Here is a 24,641-nt window from a genome sequence, read left to right as displayed (position 1 = left end):
CAGAACTGATAATGATAACTGATTTATCACTGGTTTAACACTTAGCGATAAATATGAGAACGCGAAGACTTCTCATCCGTTTCCAATGACGAACGAGATAACTTGCTCGAAATTATTTTCTCTCAGTCAGTTCTAGTTCTGAGAATATTTTTCGTCAAAACTGAATTCGAGCAAAAAAAAACAAACGCACGGAGAGTGCTTTTTCCAGCTATTTGCGCCCATTAAGACTCTCCATGCCCTTATCTTCATGCTGAATAGTGAGAGATTTTCTCTTGTCCTTGAACGAGAACTTATCCTTAACGTTAGAAGAGAAGTTAACAAAATTGATAAGTGCTAGTATAGTGTGTTTGTTGATGAAAATCTCTCTCACGGGTGTTTTGATTGGCAAACTCTATCGGAGGATTGCGATTTTTGGATACCCTGTATCCAGCAAACATGAATTCGTATCATAAATGATAACTTAAGTCGTTTACAATGGTGGTTTTGCGAATCGCAATTCCAACTGCATAGTGAAAAGATCGTATAAAATGTCGTCTGAAGTCAGTTTAACTCGGATATGATAGAAAGTTCACCATATTTGTAAATTTTGAAATGATTTCGCTCGCGAGTTTCAAGTGAGAAAATCATCTTCATGTTCTCTCTGCAACCAGCAGTGCATCCAGATGGCTAAAAATCATATGTGAATTCAGTAATTTTGACCAATGAGAAAAGAGAAAAATATTGTCGCTGAAAACGATTTGAAGGCTATGAGAGCAAAATCTTACTCTCTCTTGCATTCTACCGATAGGTACGAATAAGGTATCGGATAACGCCCAATTGGTGTAGTTTTTGTCGTTTTAGAAAGAAATAAAATTTATACATCTCGCGTGAGCTTTCATTACGTCGTATGAAACATCTTGAGAATTCATAGAAAACTGCAGCAAAAGTTATGAAAACAACATTAAAGTTGATACTTCACATATAGAATATGTTGTCCAGGCTACAAATATTCTAAATCGGAAGAAGTTGCGACTAGTTTATGTCAGCTTTTGTTTTTTTTTTGTAATAAAACTGTTTGTTCACATTTTTTTTTCATACGACGTTATGAAAACTCACACGAGATATGTATATTGCCTCCACTTTGGAAGGTAAATGCTGTCTTATCAACTTTCATACGATCATTCTATGATGTATATGGAACGTATATCAAAACAGCATAAGAATATAGGTACAAAAATAATTGCTGGATATTTAAAAGTTAATATTGTAATGAATCAAAGAGTTAATGGTATCTACTTAGTTTCCGTAGTTCCTATTTTTGGAAGTTGTTTTTCTATCCTTAAAAGTATATCTAAGTAAATGTGTGTTGAAGCTACTTGCTCGTCGATCGTTTCCTGACAGAGTTTAGAGGAGAGTACATATTCCATTGATGATCTTAGAAAACACTTCGGCCGACATTTCACTTTCTTTTTAACCTGGAAAGTCGGGTAAGGCGGACACCCTAAGGTAGAATCGCAATTGAAAATCAGATATTGCTTTTTTCATGCAGATAAGGCACAGAGAACAGACGTACAAGCTCGAACAAAAAATCTTCCAAAAAGTGTGTAAAATTTCAAATGCTGACATTCAAAAAATACGTTAGAAACTGACTTGAAATAGTGCCATCTATTGCGCCGTTCAAAAGTTACAAATCAAATTTTCAAGTGGCCAGTTTTCGAAAAGGCCCAGCCAAAAAACAAAAAAATTGTTATAAAAACTATCGTTGGAAATTTTACACAAGTTTCATGGGCTAGCTTGCATGTCTGTTCTCTGTGGATAAGGTGCAGATTTAGGTTGTTTTCTATCGCATGAATCATTGAAATTAGTAATTTTTTTCCATCAAGACTGTTTTAAGATTAATCTAAAACATGTTTGCAAATTATACTTTTCTTAAATGATCGGGTAAAACGGACACTGCTTAAAAAAGGTATGGGAGAGTGGGGAATCATGGGCCACTTTTTTTCGTTGTTCCCTAACTTCTTTATTTTAAAAGAAAAAATGAAAATAAAAAATGGTATGGTTTTCTACATTTTCAAGGTATCATAAGATATTTTTTTAAAAAATTTAATAAGTTATTTTCCCCAAATTCTGACTATTTGAAAAAAAGCAATATTTTTTGGATTTTGAAAAACGGTGGGGAATCGTGGGCCACCAAATCCAAATTGACCAAATAACATGCAAAGTTTATGAGTTGACCCAAAACTGTGATTTCCTTATTCATTTCGTTATTTTAAAGCAATTTCAGATGATGAAATAAAAAAGAGAGCTGTGTATGATCGCAAAGATTCCAAAACCTCGCTCGCGAACGTTTTGGCAACATTTTCTTATATAGGCTGGAGAAAATATTTTTCATAACTCTTCATTTGGCATAAGAAAATTTTACAGATAAGTAAAACGTATTTTAAGTTCTGAATGTGTATAAAAACATAAAAATATAGGTGATTCAAGATGTGTGGCCCACGATTCCCCACAATCTATGATTTGCAAATTGGCTGCGTTTGAGTGACTTATTGATGTTTCATCAAAAATTACTTTTCCACGTGAAAGATCATGACAAAACTAAGATCATAAGCGTATGAGCATATTTTTGTTATGCACTTTAGGTTCCCCATCGATGAAATTAGCGGGTGTTTTTTTAATTATGTAAGTAAATTTTTCTAACTTTTTTAAGCTTGATAAATAAAAGGAGCATATGATGCGTATTTCAGTCAACAACATATAGGAATATATGCTCACGCAAAGCGACGACGATGACAGTTGGTTTGAGATTTTTATCTCAACACAAATCTGAGATATTAAAAGTGGCCCACGTTTCCCCATGGCCCATGATACCCCACTCTCCCCTACATTTTTCCGGTAAAATTGCTGTAAAATTACATATTTTTGTGAGTGAAGTATTTGAGAACGTTATTTAATTAAAATTCTGTATTTTAGATGCGCTTTCTTAACCGGGGATTCTGTTTTTACAGTTTTTATGGCCTGTGCTTTTCTACCGACAATTGCTCTTGCCAAGCTATTTTGAAAGCATATGAGGGATCAAAACGATGAAAAATTGGCAATACATGGAGAAATTTATGTTGTTGCTCAAGCCCTTTGGCCGAAATCCGTTCATTTTCCTCCAGATGGTTAAAGAGAAGCCTAATAAACACTCCACCTTTCAAAACGGTTGAAGTTTTCGGAAATGTTGCGAGTTATGAATTATTTTTTGAGTAGAAAAAAGTACATCAAATAATGGATCCTAATTTTTTTTTGTTTTGTTTACTATCATGAGACCTTGCATGATGTTAATAAACAAAGGGTTTCGAAAGTGTTGTTAAATTTAGGCAAACATATTCTCATCATTAGATAAGTGCAAAACATAGTAATTTAAGAAATATTGAAAGTGTCCCCTCCCGCGGAAGTAAAGTTTTCAACTCCTAAAAATTTGATTAAAAATATTGCTTTTTTTTTAATTCATCAGATTTATTCAAAGAATTGAAAAAAAGGTTAACAACTTTTAACAAGCTTCAATCATTGCTTAAAACACATTTCAATCATGAGTCCAAAAATTGTGTTGATGACTTTCCATATCAATGACCAAATCTAGTCTATCCAACCATCCAAATCTAGTTCCTCTTCTCCAATCCATTCGCAATCCAAATCTTCTCCACAGGTTAGAATAGCCAAGCAATCCTGTTCACGTTTTGCCACAATTGGGAAGGACTTTCCTGAGTGTTGCAGTGATAGTGTTCTTGTGAACTTTCTTATGCTAATAAAATTTACCAAAAGTGATTAGGGGGAAGTGTTCCTAAATGCGCATGTTGGGTAATATGCGCATACACCCGATAGACGATATGGCTGGAGATTCATCAAATCTAATCAGTGCACTTTGAGGGTAATACGCTTTTAACACTTGGCATGAAAAAATTAAATTGTTATATAAAGTTGAAAAAAATTTATAAATTAAAACAAGATTTTTGTCAGTTTTGTTAGAATATATTGAACTTTAATTATCGTGCGTGCAGATTCTGTGAATAAAGGTTTTATTGGTTTTTCTTTCTTATTCATCTGAAAATCGGATATTCAACAAATTGATGCTTTTGGCAAAGTTGTACATGATAAGATATTAGAATAAGAGACAGGTTCTGAATGCCCATATCAAGGCAGGTTAAATGCCCATATCAAGAAAAAAGATTAGTCTTATAAATTTTTTACTATTTTTCATTTAAACATTAAATCTACGCTCAAATCACGATCTTACAGCGAAAAAAGAAGAACTTCATACTGATCCATTAAAAATACGATATGCACAAAATATTACCATGAAATATTGCCATATGACATACCTAACTATGTTTCATGCAAAAGAACTGGTGATGTAAAAAATTTCACTAAAATTTCAGCCTTGACGTATGCTTAACATCTGTTTCTACTATTTTCAATTAAAGAATATGAAAATATTGCAAGTGTAAATATAATATAGCTAAAAACATAAATAAGCGCATTTAGCCCATCAGTTTCGGAAACCGGCTATTTTGACTTCTTATATTATAAAATTATTTTCACAAAAACTGTAAGAGATTTGAAAAGAAAAATTGCTCTAACGTATATAAAACAGATGTCCGCTCATGCGTATATAGTTTTCAGACTTCTATCTTTCGGAATATGGGAGAAAATGAGTGCTTTCCTTAATATGCGCGTAAAGCCCGCCTCTCCCCTACGTGAGTATCATTATTCATTAAATGAATGTTGCAAGTATAGTTTTATTGAGCTTAGGATAAAATTATTTGTTATTGTTTTGCTGTTTTTTTTTATAATGATAAGTGATGTCACGCTCAAGCTTACCCCCACCCCCCTCCCCCCCATGTCACAAATTGTCACAAAAATCGAAACCCCCTCTCCCCCCCTAACGCGTGACATCATTTATGGACGGCCCCTAAACGCGACCTTATCGAATTTTCAATTTGCGAAATGTATGGAGAACAATATATGATAACATTTTAAAAATTCGCGTAAAATCAACCATAAATATGGTTGTCTTGTTCTGACTCATACACGCAGTTCCATCAGGCAGAAGGCATAGTTATCAATTTCAATATAATGTTTAGACTGATTCTCGGTTTATGGCATTCTGATTGCTTTTCAACGTTTAAAAATTTTGCACACCATCGGTCACATATTAGAAAAGGGGTTCCAAGAGGTTGGAATTGATACCTGTGTTTATTTTTTAAGTATAGTCTACCCCAAAGAAAGGCAGTTATAAGACAAGTAGGATCTGGTTGATAATTTTTAATTCAAAATGACTGTAGTTACATTAAAGACATGGAACTGGTTCATGTGAAGCATGACAGACTAAGTATACATACTTTTTTATGAAAAACAAACAGATTGATCGAAGTAGGCGCCTCCTCGAGTTGTGTAATATTCTATGAAAAATGACGCTACAAGCCCACTTCAAGCCCCGGCAATCAGTCAGTCTCGTCGTCGCTTATAAGCTAATCATTATCAATTAGCGCAAACAAATTAATCACACTTTTCGGTTTACACTAGGCTAGCGAGCTAGGCAGCAATCATTATCGTGTAGGCATTAAACATACACACCACGACAGACAATCATCCCAGTAGGCTATCCCCCGCATGTGCTGAGAAAGATGAGACCTGTAGACGCGAGAGAATTGTTCTACCGCCGCCAAAGCCTACTATTAACTACATATTATTACTGCAAAGTGCACGCCAACAGCCATCAGGCTTGCAACAAAACAGGCTTGCAACTTATTCAGTAGTGCAGTCAATTTCTTGGCTCCAGGGCAGCAGTTGGTGAGAGATTAAACAAACAATTGATGCTCCTGTAATGCCAAGCGAGCTGCCACACGACGACGACGACGACGCATCGAAGTGTAAAATTTGATTAAGAATGCACCAATTTAAGCTGAGCCGCCACCGTACGGCCAAATTGCGAAACACCCTCGCATTCTCATGCATCATGCATAGCATATTGCAGCCATCCCCCGCACATTTGGTCAGGTCCCTCATTAGCAGAGGCGCCTGGTCGTCATCCACAACATCATCACCACAGAATCATCGGCTGCCGAGTGCCGGCACCTGGCCATTCCGCCGGAGCTCTTTTGGAAGTTTCCGAGAAAGCCTCATTTGGCAAATGTAACAAAGAACAGTGAATATATTTGTTTTTATACGTTGAAGGAAACAAACAGAAACGATCGCACTGCACCACACGACGGCGAATCAAGAGGGAAGGCACCACTTTTTGCACACCGAAGGAAGGAATGAACAAAAAAAACTACACGACCCCAGAAAGAAGAGGTGCAATTCGCATTGTTAGCCGCCGTTTTAAAACGCATTTCACCTGTTTGTTCGTTAATTAATTAACTTGATTTTGCTCCTCCGCTGCTCTTCTCGTTGGCCTACTTCTGCCGGCAAACGAACGCGATCATTAGTGTTGTTTGAAGAAGGAAACCAAAACCACACACACCCAAAGACTGAAGGCGCCTGCTTCGATAGATTTAGTTGTAACTTGCACCGCCAACGTGGATCCGGACTCATCAAATGTGTTAAAAAATTAAAAACAAATCTCTACCGTTTAGAGGGAGATTAACGCCCGGACTCAAACCAATCGACCGGAGTCCTCGAACGTGGGATGTACAGATGATAGCAATAAACCTTTCTTCAACACAGATTGCTTGACGATCGTTACGGACAGTTGTGTTCGATTATCAGGCACCTTCTCGAATTACTTGAGTAGTAATGAGCTTCATGAGAGCAACAGATAATGCCCGCTGCTCCCTGATTTGGAATGAATTACGATGTTGTCAGAAGATTAGAACTAACAACTAGCTTCGAGGTGTTGATAGTGCTAAGTGGAGAGCTCTCAACGAACCTTATCGGCACGAGAGGTCCCTCGTTGTTATTCTTAGGAAAGGGAAACAACACACATACCGATCTATCAAAACTTACTTAGTACAAAGTGATGGAAATCTTATAATTTTCCATTTGATCAATTCTTTACAACACTGACTATGACACTAAATAATCTTGAGATTGATAAAAAAAATTTGTACATTATTTTGGGTTTCACTCACATTCAAATCAATCTAGTGGCCGATTAGCACTTCAAAAAAAAAAAAAAAAATTAGTACTAGTTGACGTGAGTGTTTAATCTGTAAGAGTTTTGCTTTATTTGCTTTTTATTTTGCTACTGAAAGCATCAGTGTTTCCATTTTTCCTTGTGTTTTCTAATTCTGCGAGATTTATTACTTCTGACACTAGAACCGCTGATAGGAGTCCCAAATAAGAGTTGAGAGGTTAACAACCTTATTCGTATACAAACAGAAAAATAAATATAATCATAACCTAGAATGAAACTTTTTTTAACATATAAAATGTCGTTTATTGATAACTAACCTCGGTCTTCAACTTTCTTTTTTCTTTACAGACAAATGTTTCCACAAATGAAATTTCGAGTGTCGGGACTAGATGCAAAAGCAAAGTACATTCTGTTGTTGGATATCGTGGCGTCGGACGACTACCGGTACAAATTCCATAATAGGTAAGATAACCAACAGTGTTTTTTTTCTAGATAATTCAATACAAAGAATTTTGGACAATAGATTAAAAAATACTTGTTGGACGTCATTCAAAACATTCAGAAGATGACACTTTTTTTTAAATCAAAGCATACATTAAAAGGATCAAAGTTAGCGTTGACTCTCCTGTTCCCTTATAAGCTTAAAATTTGAAGGTTTATGCCAATAGCATTCTCGAACCCTAACCAAAAATCTACCAAATTAAAATTCAACTAGTAGAAAAGAAGATATAAGAAAATTCTTGAATCACAATTTGTAACCAAATTTCAATCAGAATTCAGAATCAGAATGCAGAATCAGAATTCAGATTCAGTTTTTAGAATCAGATTCGGAATTCAGAATCCAAATTTAGAATCAGAATTCAGAAGATTCCGAATCAATTTCAGAATCAGAATTCTTTTTAAGGATTTTTAACGGCTATCAGTCTCGGATTTTTCAACGTTTCGATCATTATTGGATCTTCATCAGGGGCTAAAATTGATGGCTAATTTAGTGAAAATCGATTTCAAATTTTGTTGACTCTTACCAATGGAGTGTCGTTTTCTTATTAAGTTTGATTCGGCTTATCTTCAACTGCTGTCATTGGGTTTCTGTGTTGGATTATGTTGGTTATGATTTTGTGTTTTTTTGTATTTTAAAGATTTGTGAGACTTACTGTTGACGAATTTTCATAGAATATACGTTTGTCTGTTGAATATTGGGTGTTTTACTTTTTTTTGCACTGTGAACTTAAAAATCCGGAATTGATAGCCATTAAAAATCCTTTACAAAAATCAATCAAAACAGTCGTTCCATTCATAAAGAAAAAGAATTCAGAATCAGAATTCAGAAGCAGGATTCAGAATTCAGAATCAGAATCAAGAATCAGAATTCAGAATCAGAATCAGAATCAGAATTCAGAATCAGAATTAAGAATCAGAATTAAGAATCAGAATTCAGAATCAGAATTCAGAATCAGAATTCAGAATCAGAATTCAGAATTCAGAATTCAGAATTCAGAATTCAGAATTCAGAATTCAGAATTCAGAATTCAGAATTCAGAATTCAGAATTCAGAATTCAGAATTCAGAATTCAGAATTCAGAATTCAGAATTCAGAATTCAGAATTCAGAATTCAGAATTCAGAATTCAGAATTCAGAATTCAGAATTCAGAATTCAGAATTCAGAATTCAGAATCAGAATTCAGAATCAGAATTCAGAATCAGAATTCAGAATCAGAATTCAGATTTAGAATTCAGAATCAGAATCAGAATTCAGAATCTGAATTCAAATTCAGAATTCAGAATCAGAACTCAGAATCAGAATTCAGAATCAGAACTCAGAATCAGAATTCAGATTCAGAATTCAGAATCAGAATTCGGAATCAGAATTCAGAATCAGAATTCAGAATCAGAATTCAGAATCAGAATTCAAAATCAGAATTCAGAATCAGAATTCAGAATCAAAATTCAGATTTAGAATACAGATTCAGAATACAGAATCAGAATTCAGAATCAGAATTCAGAATCAAAATTCAAAATTCAGAATGAGAATTCAGAATTCACAATCAAAATCAGAATTCAGATTCAGAACTCAGAATCAGAACTCCGAATCAGAATTCAGAATAAATTTCAGAAGCAGAATTCAGAAGTAGAATTCAAAAGTGGAATTTAAAATCTATGTCATTCAAATTTAGATTAAGAATTCAGAATCAGAATTTAGAATGAGAAGCAAGAATCAGAATTTCATTTAAGAATCACAATTTTGGATCAGAAGAAGGAACGGTATCAATTTCTACGTTTCGATAATAGCTTTTACCATCTTCAAGAAAAATTTCATACATTAAGGCATAGATCCTTCAAAGTCGATGAGAATGTAATTGTAATATTTTTATTTTTTCGTCTTTTCCAGTCGATGGATGATCGCGGGCAAGGCGGACCCGGAGATGCCGAAACGGATGTACATCCATCCGGATTCGCCATCGACGGGCGAGCAGTGGATGCAGAAAGTGGTGTCGTTTCACAAGCTGAAACTGACCAACAACATTAGTGATAAGCATGGATTTGTAAGTACCGACTCGTATTTTTTCTCCTCTCAATGTTATGTTTGATCGGTTAAACTGGAACGTATCCACAACATGGTTAGCAACCTGAATCCAGATCTAATCGAATGGCAAGTTGTTGCCCCCCCTCCAGAGCCTTCTTCTGGTCCCGTTTTTCTAGTCCGGCCGGAGAAGCAAACAAAGTATTCGATTTCGGTCATTCGATTGAGCAAACTCGTTCGCGCGGTATCCATACATCGGTCGATAGGCTGGGAAGCAAAACAGAAGATTAAACACGGATTCGGAGGGTAATATTTGCCTCTATTAAATAATCTCTCGGAGGAAGCGTTTATAGGCATTAGCGCTTGAGGTTGTCATCCCGAATGTACATAGTAGGCCTTGGGTTTGGTCTTCGATGAGCGTTGAAAAGAGGCCATCATCGGTCGGTGGGTTCCCACAGCTGGAAGCTGTCAATAGATCAGTAGGCTGCTACCCTCGGCGTCGGCTCCTTTGATCCAATGGAAATGGAAACGTTCGTTGGCTTTCCAAGCTCTCTTAGCCAGGGAGATGACACCAAGAGATCGAGGCTGATAACACGGTTCGCGGTGTCTGCTGAGTGATTGGACTGTTTGTTGGCTGCAGACAAACTGGTAACGCTGACAACTCGGTACGATTAAACGATTACCTACTTGTCAAACGCGCGTTTACCGAGCTTAACCGGCTGCTGCTAAAACGCGATCGCACTCTGGTTGAGTTGCTGAGTTGAGGCGACGCGGCGCACTGGAAGCGATTGGCGGGTCGTCCGCAAACAAATCTATTATTGGTATAATGTGGTGACAAAAGCTACCGACAGACTTACTTGACTTGCGCTTAATTGTGTTTACTGTAAATAAAGCAGGCTAAAGTGACATGAAAGCTAGAGGAAGACCTGAGAAGAAACAGATGATGGAGGCAGAGAGAGATTGTGATTATATGTGTTTTTCGAGCGGAGACAGAGGAGATCTTCGGTGGTCCATTAAAGCGCTTTAAGAGGCACCCGTGAGTAGCGTAGTGGCGATCGAAACACCAAAGAAAAACGCCGCGGGATCGTAATTAATACAAGCGTCCGACATAATGGATGTTGATAAGGCAAGTGCTTCTTGTTTTTGTTTCGACGTTTATTTGATTGTTTACACGCAAATCAAGAGACGAAAATGATTCGGAAGCCGCTTGTTGGCTGCGATTCGGAAATCTGTTTGATAACGACCAAATGTTGCTCAAATGGTGATTTATTGCCAATGGGTTGTTTGTATTATTTTCGGTTGGAAAACACCCAGGGAGTTGAATTGGTTATTCGGTCAACACATGGATCGGTTGTGTTTGAAAGTGATCCTTGGCCTTTCGAGTTTTGAGTGTCGGATTAGGCATCAGCTGCAGCAAGCAACAGTTGCGCAACGGAGCCAAAATATAATAAAAATTACAATCTATGAACAAATTGAATGAACAAAACGCAGTCGAAATGCGACACCAATCGAAACGATTGGTTAAATCTAGATAATAGCCGATGTTCCAACAACGAAAAATTACTCCCTACTACAACCCATTAACTACTTGTAAGCCAATGTGATGAACACTTCTGAAAAGAGAAGACAGACACAGCAAAAAAAAGACACGTAACCCGCATCAGACAGAACGCGCGCGCTTCCCGAAGAAAAAGGGATCACAGATAGATAGAGGCCCTCCACGCTTCACTGATGACGAAACCGAAGAAATCGAGATGAGGACGGGTGACATTTGCGGGTTTCCCTTAAACGTTTCTTCGGTCCCGAAAAAATTGCCGGATAATGATCTACACTCATTTCGAAGCTGTTCCCAATGTCGAGGACACACTGCGCCACCGCCAAGAAAAAGACATCATCAAACGTAGTTTGCCTTCGTCCTCCGATCTCTTCGTTTTTCTTTCAGAAGCAGTGTCCTGCGAGAACACCTTGAATGGGACCGTACAAATCCACAATATAAGGATAACAATAATACAGGAGAGCCTTCAGCAGCAGAAACCAGCCGGTGGAATCAGCAGCAGAAGTACCGGTAGCAGTTAGAAAAACTGGATATCTTTTTATCTCTTTAGATTCGATTTTTCGGTTTACACTGCCTCACTTCCTTTCGTCCGTCCGAATCCCCCGACCAGGATCAGACGGATCCTTTTTCTAGCCCACTTCACAATAATCGCTCGAAATTCTCTGACAACAAGCCCCCGAACAAAAAAGAAGGATCTAGATATAATGGAGCGAAAGAGCCCAAAGAAAGAAAAGGTCGGTCGGTTGAATGTTGTAAACGTCCCAACAACAATGGATGTATTTTAGAAAATTAGGAATATTATTTGGACGTTGATCCCATTGTTGGAAGGCACTCGACTTGGGCGCAGGATTTATCTTCCCAATTTGGACGGTGATGATCGTTGCTCGGTGAAATGTTTCACCCCACACTAGGAAACGATGTCGGTGAAATATTTCAACAAAACGATCAATGAAACCGATCTCTTCGTTTCCCTTAAGCTAGCTTGGAAAGCAACCTTTTGCCCTTTGCGGCTGCGGCGAGCAGGCCAAGATCATTGGCAGCCGGCGTTTTGAAGGGCATTCGGCAGGGATCCTTCTAATCCGTTTAGGAATTTCAACGCCGAAAAAGCTTTGCAACCGGCTGCAGCCGATTTCAATCAGTTGATGCTATCTTTGGGCAATATCTTCATTGCCTTCGGCAATAATCTTTTTTGAAAGGTTTTTGCGATGTTCTAATTCTACATCAGTCTTTTAGAAATTTATTTATGGTGTAGTTTGTTCGGCGCTTTTGAAATCCTTTTCAAGTGACTTTACTATCCAAAAACTGTTCGAAATCTGATCGGTCTAAGACAAATTTAAAATTTATATCCTCAGAACGTTGGTGAACCCAATTTTAATTCTTCTGGAAAAGTGTTTAATATGACTTTAAAGAGGCAGTAAACTGTTTTCTTTTCAAAAATTCACGTTAAAGTTTTATAATTATACACTAACTTAGTAAGAAATGTGTTCGTAGCAAATTAAAAAAAACTTAACTTATAAATTTTTAAACCAGGAACATTGGACTTACAGAATTAAGATCATCTACTCAGGTTAAACTTGGTCCAATTTGTCTGAACTTGTCTGAGTGGTGATATTTGGCAATATTTTCTAATTTTCTAATTGGGTTTTGACCTTTTTTGAACCTTCAGGTCATTTTCACCTTCTCCATATGAAATTTATATTCTCCAAATAGACACCCAGATATCATCCAATAACAAAAATTGTCACATCAGCGGTGAAATATCGTCGCACAGTCTTATTTGTCCAATCATTGTATCTTAAATTATGTAGGAAATAGCATAAAATCACGCTAGAAATGATAGCTCAAGTCGTTCGTTCACAATGTTACTGCGGATCGCGAATTACTACGAATTTCTTATTTGGAGGAAACGATCGTAAAAATGGTTACTTGAAGTTGTTTTAAATCGGATATGATAAAAAGTTACATAGCTATGTTTAGAGATTCCAAGGCTTTGTTGTTCTCTCTGTGACCCACAGTACAACCAGATTGCTCAAAATTAGATGATGTGTGTAGAGAAGCAATTCAGATTGAGTTTCAGAATTCAGATTCATAATACAGATTCAGAATACAGATTCAGAATTCAGATTCAGAATTCAGATTCAAAATTCAGATTCAGAATTCAGATTCAGAATACAGATTCAGAATTCAGATTCAGAATTCAGATTCAAAATTCAGATTACAGTGAAACATCTTCTAACAGAATGTCGAAAATATTGTGAGCTCAGACAGGATATATTACCAGAAGGAGGATTAGAGATTATACTACAAAATAGCAAAGAAAGTGAAGAAAAATTAATTAGATTCCTGAAATTAAGTGAATTGTTCAAAGATATTTGAAAAATTGTAAAACTGTAAACTTAAACTAGAGGGTGAAAACACTAGGTTAATCCCTCTCTAAATAAACAATACTACAAAAAAAAAAAAGAAAAAAAAAAGAATTCAGATTCCGATTCAGAATTCAGATTCAGAATTCAGATTCAGAATTCAGATTCAGAATTCAGATTCAGAATTCAGATTCAGAATTCAGATTCAGAATTCAGATTCAGAATTCAGATTCAGAATTCAGATTCAGAATTCAGATTCAGAATTCAGATTCAGAATTCAGATTCAGAATTCAGATTCAGAATTCAGATTCAGAATTCAGATTCAGAATTCAGATTCAGAATTCAGATTCAGAATTCAGATTCAGAATTCAGATTCAGAATTCAGATTCAGAATTCAGATTCAGAATTCAGATTCAGAATTCAGATTCAGAATTCAGATTCAGAATTCAGATTCAGAATTCAGATTCAGAATTCAGATTCAGAATTCAGATTCAGAATTCAGATTCAGAATTCAGATTCAGAATTCAGATTCAGATTCAGAATTCAGATTCAGAATTCAGATTCAGAATTCAGATTCAGAACTCAGATTCAGAATTCAGATTCAGAATTCAGATTCAGAATTCAGATTCAGAATTCAGATTCAGAAGTCAGATTCAGAATTCAGATTCAGAATTCAGATTCAGAATTCAGATTCAGAATTCAGATTCAGAATTCAGATTCAGAATTCAGATTCAGAATTCAGATTCAGAATTCAGATTCAGAATTCAGATTCAGAATTCAGATTCAGAATTCAAATTCAGAATTCAAATTCAGAATTCAGATTCAGAATTCAGATTCAGAATTCAGATTCAGAATTCAGATTCAGAATTCAGATTCAGAATTCAGATTCAGAATTCAGATTCAGAATTCAGATTCAGAATTCAGATTCAGAATTCAGATTCAGAATTCAGATTCAGAATTCAGATTCAGAATTCAGATTCAGAATTCAGATTCAGAATTCAGATTCAGAATTCAGATTCAGAATTCAGATTCAGAATTCAGATTCAGAATTCAGATTCAGAATTCAGATTCAGAATTCAGATTCAGAATTCAGATTCAGAATTCAGATTCAGAATTCAGATTCAGAATTCAGATTCAGAATTCAGATTCAGAATTCAGATTCAGAATTCAGATTCAGAATTCAGATTCAGAATTCAGATTCAGAATTCAGATTCAGAATTCAGATTCAGAATTCAGATTCAGAATTCAGATTCAGAATTCAGATTCAGAATTCAGATTCAGAATTCAGATTCAGAATTCAGATTCAGAATTCAGATTCAGAATTCAGATTCAGAATTCAGATTCAGAATTCAGATTCAGAATTCAGATTCAGAATTCAGATTCAGAATTCAGATTCAGAATTCAGATTCAGAATTCAGATTCAGAATTCAGATTCAGAATTCAGATTCAGAATTCAGATTCAGAATTCAGATTCAGAATTCAGATTCAGAATTCAGATTCAGAATTCAGATTCAGAATTCAGATTCAGAATTCAGATTCAGAATTCAGATTCAGAATTCAGATTCAGAATTCAGATTCAGAATTCAGATTCAGAATTCAGATTCAGAATTCAGATTCAGAATTCAGATTCAGAATTCAGAATCAGAATTCAGATTCAGAATTCAGATTCAGAATTCAGATTCAGAATTCAGATTCAGAATTCAGATTCAGAATTCAGATTCAGAATTCAGATTCAGAATTCAGATTCAGAATTCAGATTCAGAATTCAGATTCAGAATTCAGATTCAGAATTCAGATTCAGAATTCAGATTCAGAATTCAGATTCAGAATTCAGAATTCAGATTCAGAATTCAGAATTCAGATTCAGAATTCAGATTTAGAATTCAGATTCAGAATTCAGATTCAGAATTCAGATTCAGAATTCAGATTCAGAATTCAGATTCAGAATTCATATTCAGAATTCAGATTCAGAATTCAGATTCAGAATTCAGAATTCAGATTCAGAATTCAGATTCAGAATTCAGATTCAGAATTCAGATTCAGAATTCAGATTCAGAATTCAGATTCAGAATTCAGATTCAGAATTCAGATTCAGAATTCAGATTCAGAATTCAGATTCAGAATTCAGATTCAGAATTCAGATTCAGAATTCAGATTCAGAATTCAGATTCAGAATTCAGATTCAGAATTCAGATTCAGAATTCAGATTCAGAATTCAGATTCAGAATTCAGATTCAGAATTCAGATTCAGAATTCAGATTCAGAATTCAGATTCAGAATTCAGATTCAGAATTCAGATTCAGAATTCAGATTCAGAATTCAGATTCAGAATTCAGATTCAGAATTCAGATTCAGAATTCAGATTCAGAATTCAGATTCAGAGTTCAGATTCAGAGTTCAGATTCAGAATTCAGATTCAGAATTCAGATTCAGAATTCAGATTCAGAATTCAGATTCAGAATTCAGATTCAGAATTCAGATTCAGAATTCAGATTCAGAATTCAGATTCAGAATTCAGATTCAGAATTCAGATTCAGAATTCAGATTCAGAATTCAGATTCAGAATTCAGATTCAGAATTCAGATTCAGAATTCAGATTCAGAATTCAGATTCAGAATTCAGATTCAGAATTCAGATTCAGAATTCAGATTCAGAATTCAGATTCAGAATTCAGATTCAGAATTCAGATTCAGAATTCAGATTCAGAATTCAGATTCAGAATTCAGATTCAGAATTCAGATTCAGAATTCAGATTCAGAATTCAGATTCAGAATTCAGATTCAGAATTCAGATTTAGAATTCAGATTCAGAATTCAGATTTAGAATTCAGATTCAATATTCAGATTAAGAAAAACGAATCGATAAAAATAGTTAAGTACAAATGTCAAAGTTCAACTCTAGTTTAAAAATTCAGAATTTTGAATCTTATATTCATAAAGTTCATAAATTTTATGGAGTTTAAAAAGCCTTAACGTGTTCTTTACTATTCTCTTCAGAATCCTCTATCAGTGACTAAAAAAATATTGAATATTGATTTTCTTTTAATGAAAATATATTAAGAAACAATATATTTTCGTTATAAGAAAAACAATATTCAATATTTTTTGGAGTCACTGATAAAGGATTCTGAAGAGAATAGTTAAGAATTAGTTAAGGCTTTTCAAACTTTCTTTTAGCGCCCTTATCGTTGCTCTGAAAACTTGGGGTGTTTCCCATTGAACAAATTTAACCCAAAATTAGCCCAAAAAAGATCCGAAATGCAATTGGAATGTGTAAGTTTGATGGATTTTGACCATTTTGTGATGCCCCAGTTCCGGCACAATTGTCTTTCCGGGGGAATAGATCTCCTACTTGAGGAAAAAGTTACATCAAGCGTATCGTTAATCAAAGCATTCCAAGATTAAATATTCACCATAAACACATACATGGACTCACAATGCTCTCTTATCACCAGTTCAGTCCACCGAGACGAACCTTCATGGCATTCTTTGACCAGATTTCTGGAGTAGTTTTCCACCATAACTCTCTCTCTTGGAAACTTGTCCATCCAAGAACCCTTCGAACGTACACCAAAGCAAACGCATGGGTCACACAACAGGAGGACGTGTGTTGAGTTCTCTTTCATGTGGCAGAATTTCCCGCAGAAAATGGGAAGGGACTGTCCCAAAATCCCAAAAGAACCAACGACCGAGGCGACGACGACGACGACGACGGTTCAAATCTTATTTTTATCGAACCCAACCATACACTCACACTGACTGACTGATGACTAACTGGTTGGTTGATAGAAAATTGGTTTGAAAATTAGGAGACGGTGATGTGTGTGGGGGTTTAACTCGTTCCGGAAACCGATCGGAACATCGAAAAAGCGAGCAATCAGTCAAGCGTTTAGTTGGCACCCTTGAGGAAACTCTCCACCTACAAGAAAATTGGACAGCATCATCTTCACCGGCACCTTTGGTTTTGTGATATGGGCAATAACAACAAACTCAGCAGAATCAGAATTTTCAAATTTTCAGCTTCGAGAAACGGGTTGACCCCTGGACTCGGGTTGGATCATCCGTGGGGACACACATGAAAGGTTTTCCGGAAACAGAAAATAAACTGGCATCTGTGTGGGAGATTCTCCATACGGAGAAAGAACGGACAGAAACGACGAGGAAAGCCAATCTAACCGAGCCATACGGACCAGTGGTTGACATCAAAGCAGGCGGTGTCGGTCGGCGGTCGGTCGGTAGTTGAGGGTAGAGGACAGCGTTGTCTCCTCTCTATCGGCAGCGAAGCGAGCAACGAGAAGAAGTTGGATCCCGAAGACAATCTCGGTTCGATTTAGATTTCCGACTGGAGAGGCCTAGGCCTGGAGAAAAGGATAGGAGGATGACTTTTTTGTTTGGGTAAACGAGTTCATTAGATATTCCATGCAAGACGTTTCGCCACAAATTGGGTACAATGAAGCTAATTTTAGACGTATGAATTGCGGGAAAGGTTGAGATTGGACATTGCTTCCGGAGTTGAAAGTGCAAGCTTGTGTTCCGTTGCCAGGTTGATTAACCACACATTGTAGTGTTCCCGCAAGGAATGCTAAACGCTCGAGAAGGAAGAACAACGAAAGACGGTCGACCACCCGAATCGGAGTTATGCCTAAAAGAATAAGCCGAGAGAGTGATCGAAGGCCTTAAACGTAGCCGCCTGACGACGGACGCCGCCGCTTTGATTCGGTTCTTTGGCAAAAGTTAACACTTCGTCGCGTCCGTAAGTGACATCGGAGCTAATTCGAATTTCTGTAACGATGTCATCGGGCTGGAAGAACAGAGGCAAATTTGCCGGCAATCACCGCCTGCGCGCGCTCTGCTCACAGTTACCTGGCCCTGGCTCCCAGGTATTGCTGAACGAGTTAATTTTCGATACCTCTCGGATGTGTTTTTTGTCGCCATGAGTTAGTTTTTTGTTGGGTAAGTTTGGAAGGATGAGGGAAACCTCGATAAATATTCAGAGCAGGTCGCGTAGTGCGATTTTCGTACGCTTTTGTCGGCCGGCCGCCGTGTTATACAAATCTGGATTCCGAGCAGATCCTGATCCAACCTGCTGCTGCTGCTGCTCTCGATTGACGACGGCAATATCTCTCTGGAACCACACCAACACTGGACGGTGTGATTATGGACTGTTATTAGTGTTATTATTTTCTGACCGCGTTTAAGCCAAAGATTGCGCGCTGAGGGATCACATTTCAAGTACCCACCGTGCATACCAACTAACTGTCGACTGTCCGTTTTGGTTGAGTGACTTCTTTATCGACTATACGCCGCGGCGCGGGCTGCTACGATTTTGATTGATCTGTTTCCAGTTGTAAATTATTTCATTAGATGATGTTCATTGCGAAAGCGATTCGCCGCAAACACCTTTCGTTGGCGCTATCCCAGCAGAGAGCCCATTCGTCTGAGACAAGCCATCGATCAGAGCGTGTCGGATAGATGGCAGGACAGGTTTTAGCCTCGTTTTTCTTTCCCCTCTTCCTCATCCTCTTCATCGTATAATTCGTGCGTCTTTGAACGATTGCTGCCAGTTAAACCGCTACCGGTAGCCATTTTGTTTTGCCATGAAATTGTTATCACACCTCGACGATCTAATTAGGTCCGGGGCGCGCGTGTTGGTAAATCGAAATAATAAAAGCGGCCATAGGCGCGAACACCGTTTTTTGGTGGCCGCTAGACATGCGATGGCCATATCAAACGCGACGAGAAACCTCGAAATAGCGCCTCCACTTAATTATCCGCCAAAGTAACACCTTTACAGGAGCCGAAACAAATGTCCACGCCACCAGTTGATGGCCGATTATGACGGCGGCTTTGACAGTGCACGATATTTCGCTTCTGACAAAACGCCAGTAGAAAACGATAAATATTTCCTTGCACCCAGCTGTTTGCTGGTTTGCTCTTGGGCAAACACTCTTCAAATCACTTTCCTCCATTGAACTTGGCAATCGAAATCTTTCAAAACAAACCGGCACAAAAATCAACCGGAAAACTTTGAGTGTTCCTCGGAATGTCCTCCTACACAGCAAGAAAAATTCGTGTAAATTTAGATCGAAAACGATGCACGAAAACGGAACATCGATTTTGATGTAAAATTCTATCACGGTGTATTTTTTTCGAGGATGTAATTTTTGAGGCGTGTAAATTTAGATCGAAATCAATGCACGAGATTGGATCACAAAAGCCGTCGTGTAAAAATACACAGGGATGTAAATTTTAAAATTTATTATCGTAAATATTGATATTTTTTCTAAATATTAAGGTTTTTGCTTGTGTCTTGAATAAATACGCCGCATGTATCCTTTTTAATTCACATTTATTTCCAAAACTGAACATAAAAAAACCATTCGGAAAGCGTCAGGCTGATATTGTTGTTGCATCCTATGAATCCCAACACGGGGATGTTTTTCGAATCAGCATGATCAGCATCCTCGAATGGTTCCGGAAATCATAATTTTTCGGTCAGCATCCTGCACACTTGAATTGTTCTGACAAAAGTTTCTCCGGATAATCACTGGCCGGATATCAGCCGCTGCGAAAAATCTGACCTTGCTGTAATGGAGAGAAAACTTATCAGTTTCAACCATATTCTTTATTTCACGTCTCATAAACTTACTACTTTAAAGACTCTTAAAGTGCTCCTGTAGCTACGCCTTTGAATGACTCGTTTCCGAATAATTTTCCGACTTGTTTACTTTGTGCCCGACGCGCAAACTAACTTGAAATATAAAAAGGCACAATTTAAATATTTGCATTCAATTTTAAATCAAACAGATATAATTTTACACTGTTTGTGATATAAATTTCATTGACCGGTTGATTTTTGCATGATGCAGTGTAAAATTAAATCAAAACAGTTTATTTACATTCAATTTTGGAAAATAGACTAATATTACATCGAAAGAAGTTTAAAATTACATCTTTTTGTAATTACACTCAAGAAAAAATAGATCACTCGTGTTTTAGATTCCGTGTACTTTTAGAATTTTTTTGCTGTGTAGTAGGCTAATAAATTGTTTCTCGCAGTTGCGATTGTTGAGTGATAATTTTCCTAATATTAAATTCTTTACCCTCTATCGCCTGCCTACGCACTCAACTCCGTGGCCTGCTTAGTATGTTTGACGCTGCACAACCAGTGGTTCAACTCTTTACGAGCATTTGAATTGGGAAAAAATATGGCCTCCTAGGAACGCGTCGCCAGACTCGTAAAAATTAGTGGCGATAAATTTTTCGCCTTTCTCACCCGGCCACTAGTGATGATGATGACGATGAATTGGCCCCAACAAAGTAGGCCTGGGGCCGGGGAAAGGCAGGACGCCGAAAAGGTAAATAAACACAAACATCAGTCCAAGTGGTGCGGCCTAGAGTACTGGCTGCTAGAGAATAGGTGCCAGGTTGGTAAAAGTGACACTTATAGTTTATTTTTACGATTTTTTTTTTCGGTTGGTCCTTTTCGTAGGAGAGATGAAGCACGGGGCTTTTTTTTCGTCTAAAAGGTGCGACACCAAACACCTCTTTCGCGTTTGAAGGGAGTCACGTGTTGTTGGTTGATTTGAGTTTGACTTCTGTTGCCCCATTCCAACAGGTTCACGCGAGGTTTCTGTAACTGTAGGCAGCTACGCATTTGAGTATACACCTCGACTCGGATCAAGGTTCAAATACGCGTAGCAAAGAACGGAAAACCACAAACGAAAACTACGGAACGCATAGTTTTGTTTTGTGGTTATGTAAGTAGCCAGCCATTTGATCCCGTCAGCTTTTCAACCATCAACGAGCAGCCTTAGAACGATGGTCAAAGAAGGCGTCGTCATTGTCGCGTTTGATGCGGTTTGATGATTAACGCCTCCCCCTAACCAAACGAAAGAAAAAAAAATCCAAACAGGAATCCGTCAGCTTTTTGGTAGTTGACCCTTAAAAACACTGACTAACTGCCTGCCTCACAAGCTTCAAATTTATGGAATTGTGCGTATTTTTACGAGCCCGTTTCTCCCATTCTTAAATTATTAATTAAGGAAAACGGAAAGAATGTAGAAAATGCTGTAGGCAATAAAAGCTAGTCGAGCGAGAAGCGGTGCTCAAGGAGAAGAAGAGGGGTGATTCCGTGAAGAATGGAGTTTGGGAACATGATTTTTTCACTATTCTAGGTATTGCATATCAAATTTGGCATCAGATCGTAAGCAGATGTATTTCTAGGCATCAAAATATGTGCATCAATTTAGTAAGCCACAGGAATAATATTCATTAAAAATAAACCAAGTGTGAGACGTAGTATATCAGTCTATAGCTCTTATTTCAGCTTGAGCATAAGTTTTTGTTTGGATTCGAATTCAAATCCAATTTTGAAAGATTTGAATTAACAAATCATATGAATGAATCTTTTGTCAAATCGAATTTTTGGATGATTTTAAACATTTTGAGTAGGGGAGATGGGGGCATAATGGCCACCTTAAGGAAAACGGCTATTTAACCATAGAAAATAGCTATAATATGGAGGTTACATTATTGTTTCGCGTTCAGACACTTGAAAAGCCTATTCCCTAACGGGCTGAAACGTGAAAAACTAGATGAAAACGTTAAAAAATGCATTTTAAAAAAATTTGCCAAAAGCTGAAAACCAGCCACTGTGGAGGCATAATGAGAACCCCCCCTGAGGCAGTATGAGCACCATTAATCAGAGCAAGATGTGCGTTTTTGCCGGGGAATCTAGCAGCGAATTCAATTCGATGAAGTCAGGTGAGTCGTAGATTTATCAAACAAAGCAATAACAAAATAATCTAGGTCTGTTTGTAGAATAAAAACAATTCACGCACGCTCATACATTAAGTGCTTTGTTCGGAGGATGATGCTGCTAGCCGTATAATGTAACAATAAAAAAATCGATCATGAATTGTGAATGGAAAAAAATCACCTCGAACAGAAATCAAACTCTAGTCTTTTGATTACCTCTCCGACACCTTACCAATAGGCTAAATTGTCGGATGAAAACTAGTCAAGGTGTGGCGCTATAAATCAATTTTAATTCGCTGCTAGATTCTACGGCAGAAATGCTCATTATGCCTCGATAATATGGTGCTCTATATGCCCCTAGTCAACAAATTTAAGTAAAAACGTGTTTTAAAATTGATAAAAGTGAAAAATCAAAAATTTTTTGATGGTAAAAATTGAGATACAATGTGTACATTAGACCGCTGCAGGCTTTGTATAGGAAATCTGAAATTTTTAAGTTATCACAACTCCCATACCATTTTTTGACGGAATTTTCACACACAAAAATCTCCGTAAAGTTTGGAAGCGATACATTGAGTCCTGATTTAGCGCAACGAGTTTTAATTTTGTATGGAGAATTACATGGGGAATCAATTTTTTTTATTCAAAAATCGCTACAGATTTACAGAAACATCGGAAAAATAAAGAAATGGCTGAATACTATTCCTCGAATTAATCTCTACAAATGATGTGAAGGTACTATGATGCTTAGTTGTAACACAACAAAGATATTTGGAATTTAGAAAAGATTTATTAAAAACTCAGACGAGTTTACTTCACTCATGGCATCGCTGGCTGAAAACTTGCATGCAAGTTATTCCTTCCCAGATCGAAGAAACGGTCCCGAATCGGCCCGAAATCGGTCAGAAATTAGTCCAAAGTCGATCCGTTTAACATGTGAAGATTTATAATGTTGAATTCTTCATAAACTAGTTTAGTAACTTTACTTTACACTATGGTGGTATTATTAAGAGAAAAAGCACCATTATTACAGTGAAAAAAATCATAACTTATATAATTTTCAATCGATTTCGGTAAAAAACCTCTTGAATCATTTGTTTTCACTGATTCACAGAATCCACAGGAAATGGATTTTTTTCAAATGTTAAAATCAGGTCCAAAACCATAACTAAAGTTGATTTTTTCTAACAAAAAAATGCGTTATTTATCGTGTTTTCTATCATTAATTCACAAATACTGTGTGTATTGTGTTAAATTTGAAGTTCAGATGATCAATTGCAAATTTAACACTAAACATACCGACATTTTTTATATACCTATTCATACCGCGAGCAGTCATATCTTTTCCGCTAAAACTCTCTTGTTTCTTTACCGATTTCTACAAAGTTTAAAGTTTTGGAAAGCTCGTAATGTGACTCAAATACGGTTATTCAAAGTTGAAGAAAAAAAAACGGAAAACAGGCTTCGGGAAAAAAGGCTAGAAATCAGTTATTAACTACTCGAAAAAAAAATTCACTTAGTGCCTGAGAACGCTGAAGTTAGAAGCTATATGTTACACATATGGAAATATTTTTTGAAAATCTCTTAAAATCACGGCCACTAAAAATGTAAAAAACCAACCAACCGCCAAAGCTGTTCTAGTTACAGTAGAAAATTCTTGTAAAGTGAACTGGAAATTTGACGTAATTGACATTTTGGCATCTTTAGATTTCTAAAACACAGAATTTTTGACGACTTTTCAAAGGTAGCTGTTTCTTTTTTTGCTTTTTATCAATCTGCCTTTTCTGAGACTATTCTAGCACCTAGATTTGGCTTTGCACTGGAGCGCAGCGTTCTCAGGCACTAAGTGAAATTCTTTCCGAGTACTTAATAACTGATTTATAGCCTTTTTCCGAAGCCTGTTTTTCTATTTTTTTTTCTTTGACTTTGAATAACTTTGAGAAAAATAATTGTAGCTAAATTTTGTTTGAAAATCGTATTTGAAGCACATTACGAGTTTCCAAAACTATAAACTTTGTAGAAATCGGTCGAGAAACAAGAGAGTTTTAGGGGAAAGTGTTTGCCGTCATTTGACCGCTCGCGGTATGCAAAGGTATACCACATGCGTTACTTAATCTTATTTTTCAACTTGGTTGTGAATTTCGGGATCGTTTCACCACATCTATCACCATGTATCTCCAATAATCTCAAAAAGTTTGTATCTTACTTTCTACATAGTGCTGCAGTTTTTTTCTATCTGCGTTACCCGATTAAAAACGCCTTTGTGTATGCCACGCATTAGCTTGTATTCAAGTATTCATCTAGGAATATTGCATGCAAGTTCAGGTTTCCAGTGCTGCTGAC

The 24,641-nt window shown here is 36.8% G+C and overlaps 1 protein-coding gene across 1 annotated transcript in view; it reads left to right on the top strand.

Moving 5' to 3' along the window:
- The first annotated feature begins 7,394 nt into the window (after positions 1-7,394).
- Positions 7,395-24,641, top strand: part of LOC129742580 (optomotor-blind protein-like) — a 216,777-nt gene continuing 199,530 nt past the window's right edge. The window contains exons 1-3 of the mRNA XM_055734497.1: positions 7,395-7,399; positions 7,448-7,561; positions 9,490-9,643. Coding sequence (XP_055590472.1) covers positions 7,395-7,399; positions 7,448-7,561; positions 9,490-9,643 — 273 coding nt within the window. The remainder of the gene's footprint in view (positions 7,400-7,447; positions 7,562-9,489; positions 9,644-24,641) is intronic.

The sequence above is a fragment of the Uranotaenia lowii genome, chromosome 2 (assembly GCF_029784155.1).
Source record: "Uranotaenia lowii strain MFRU-FL chromosome 2, ASM2978415v1, whole genome shotgun sequence".
In the NCBI taxonomy this organism is placed as follows: domain Eukaryota; kingdom Metazoa; phylum Arthropoda; class Insecta; order Diptera; family Culicidae; genus Uranotaenia; species Uranotaenia lowii.
This window is presented reverse-complemented; position numbering and strand designations above follow the sequence as displayed.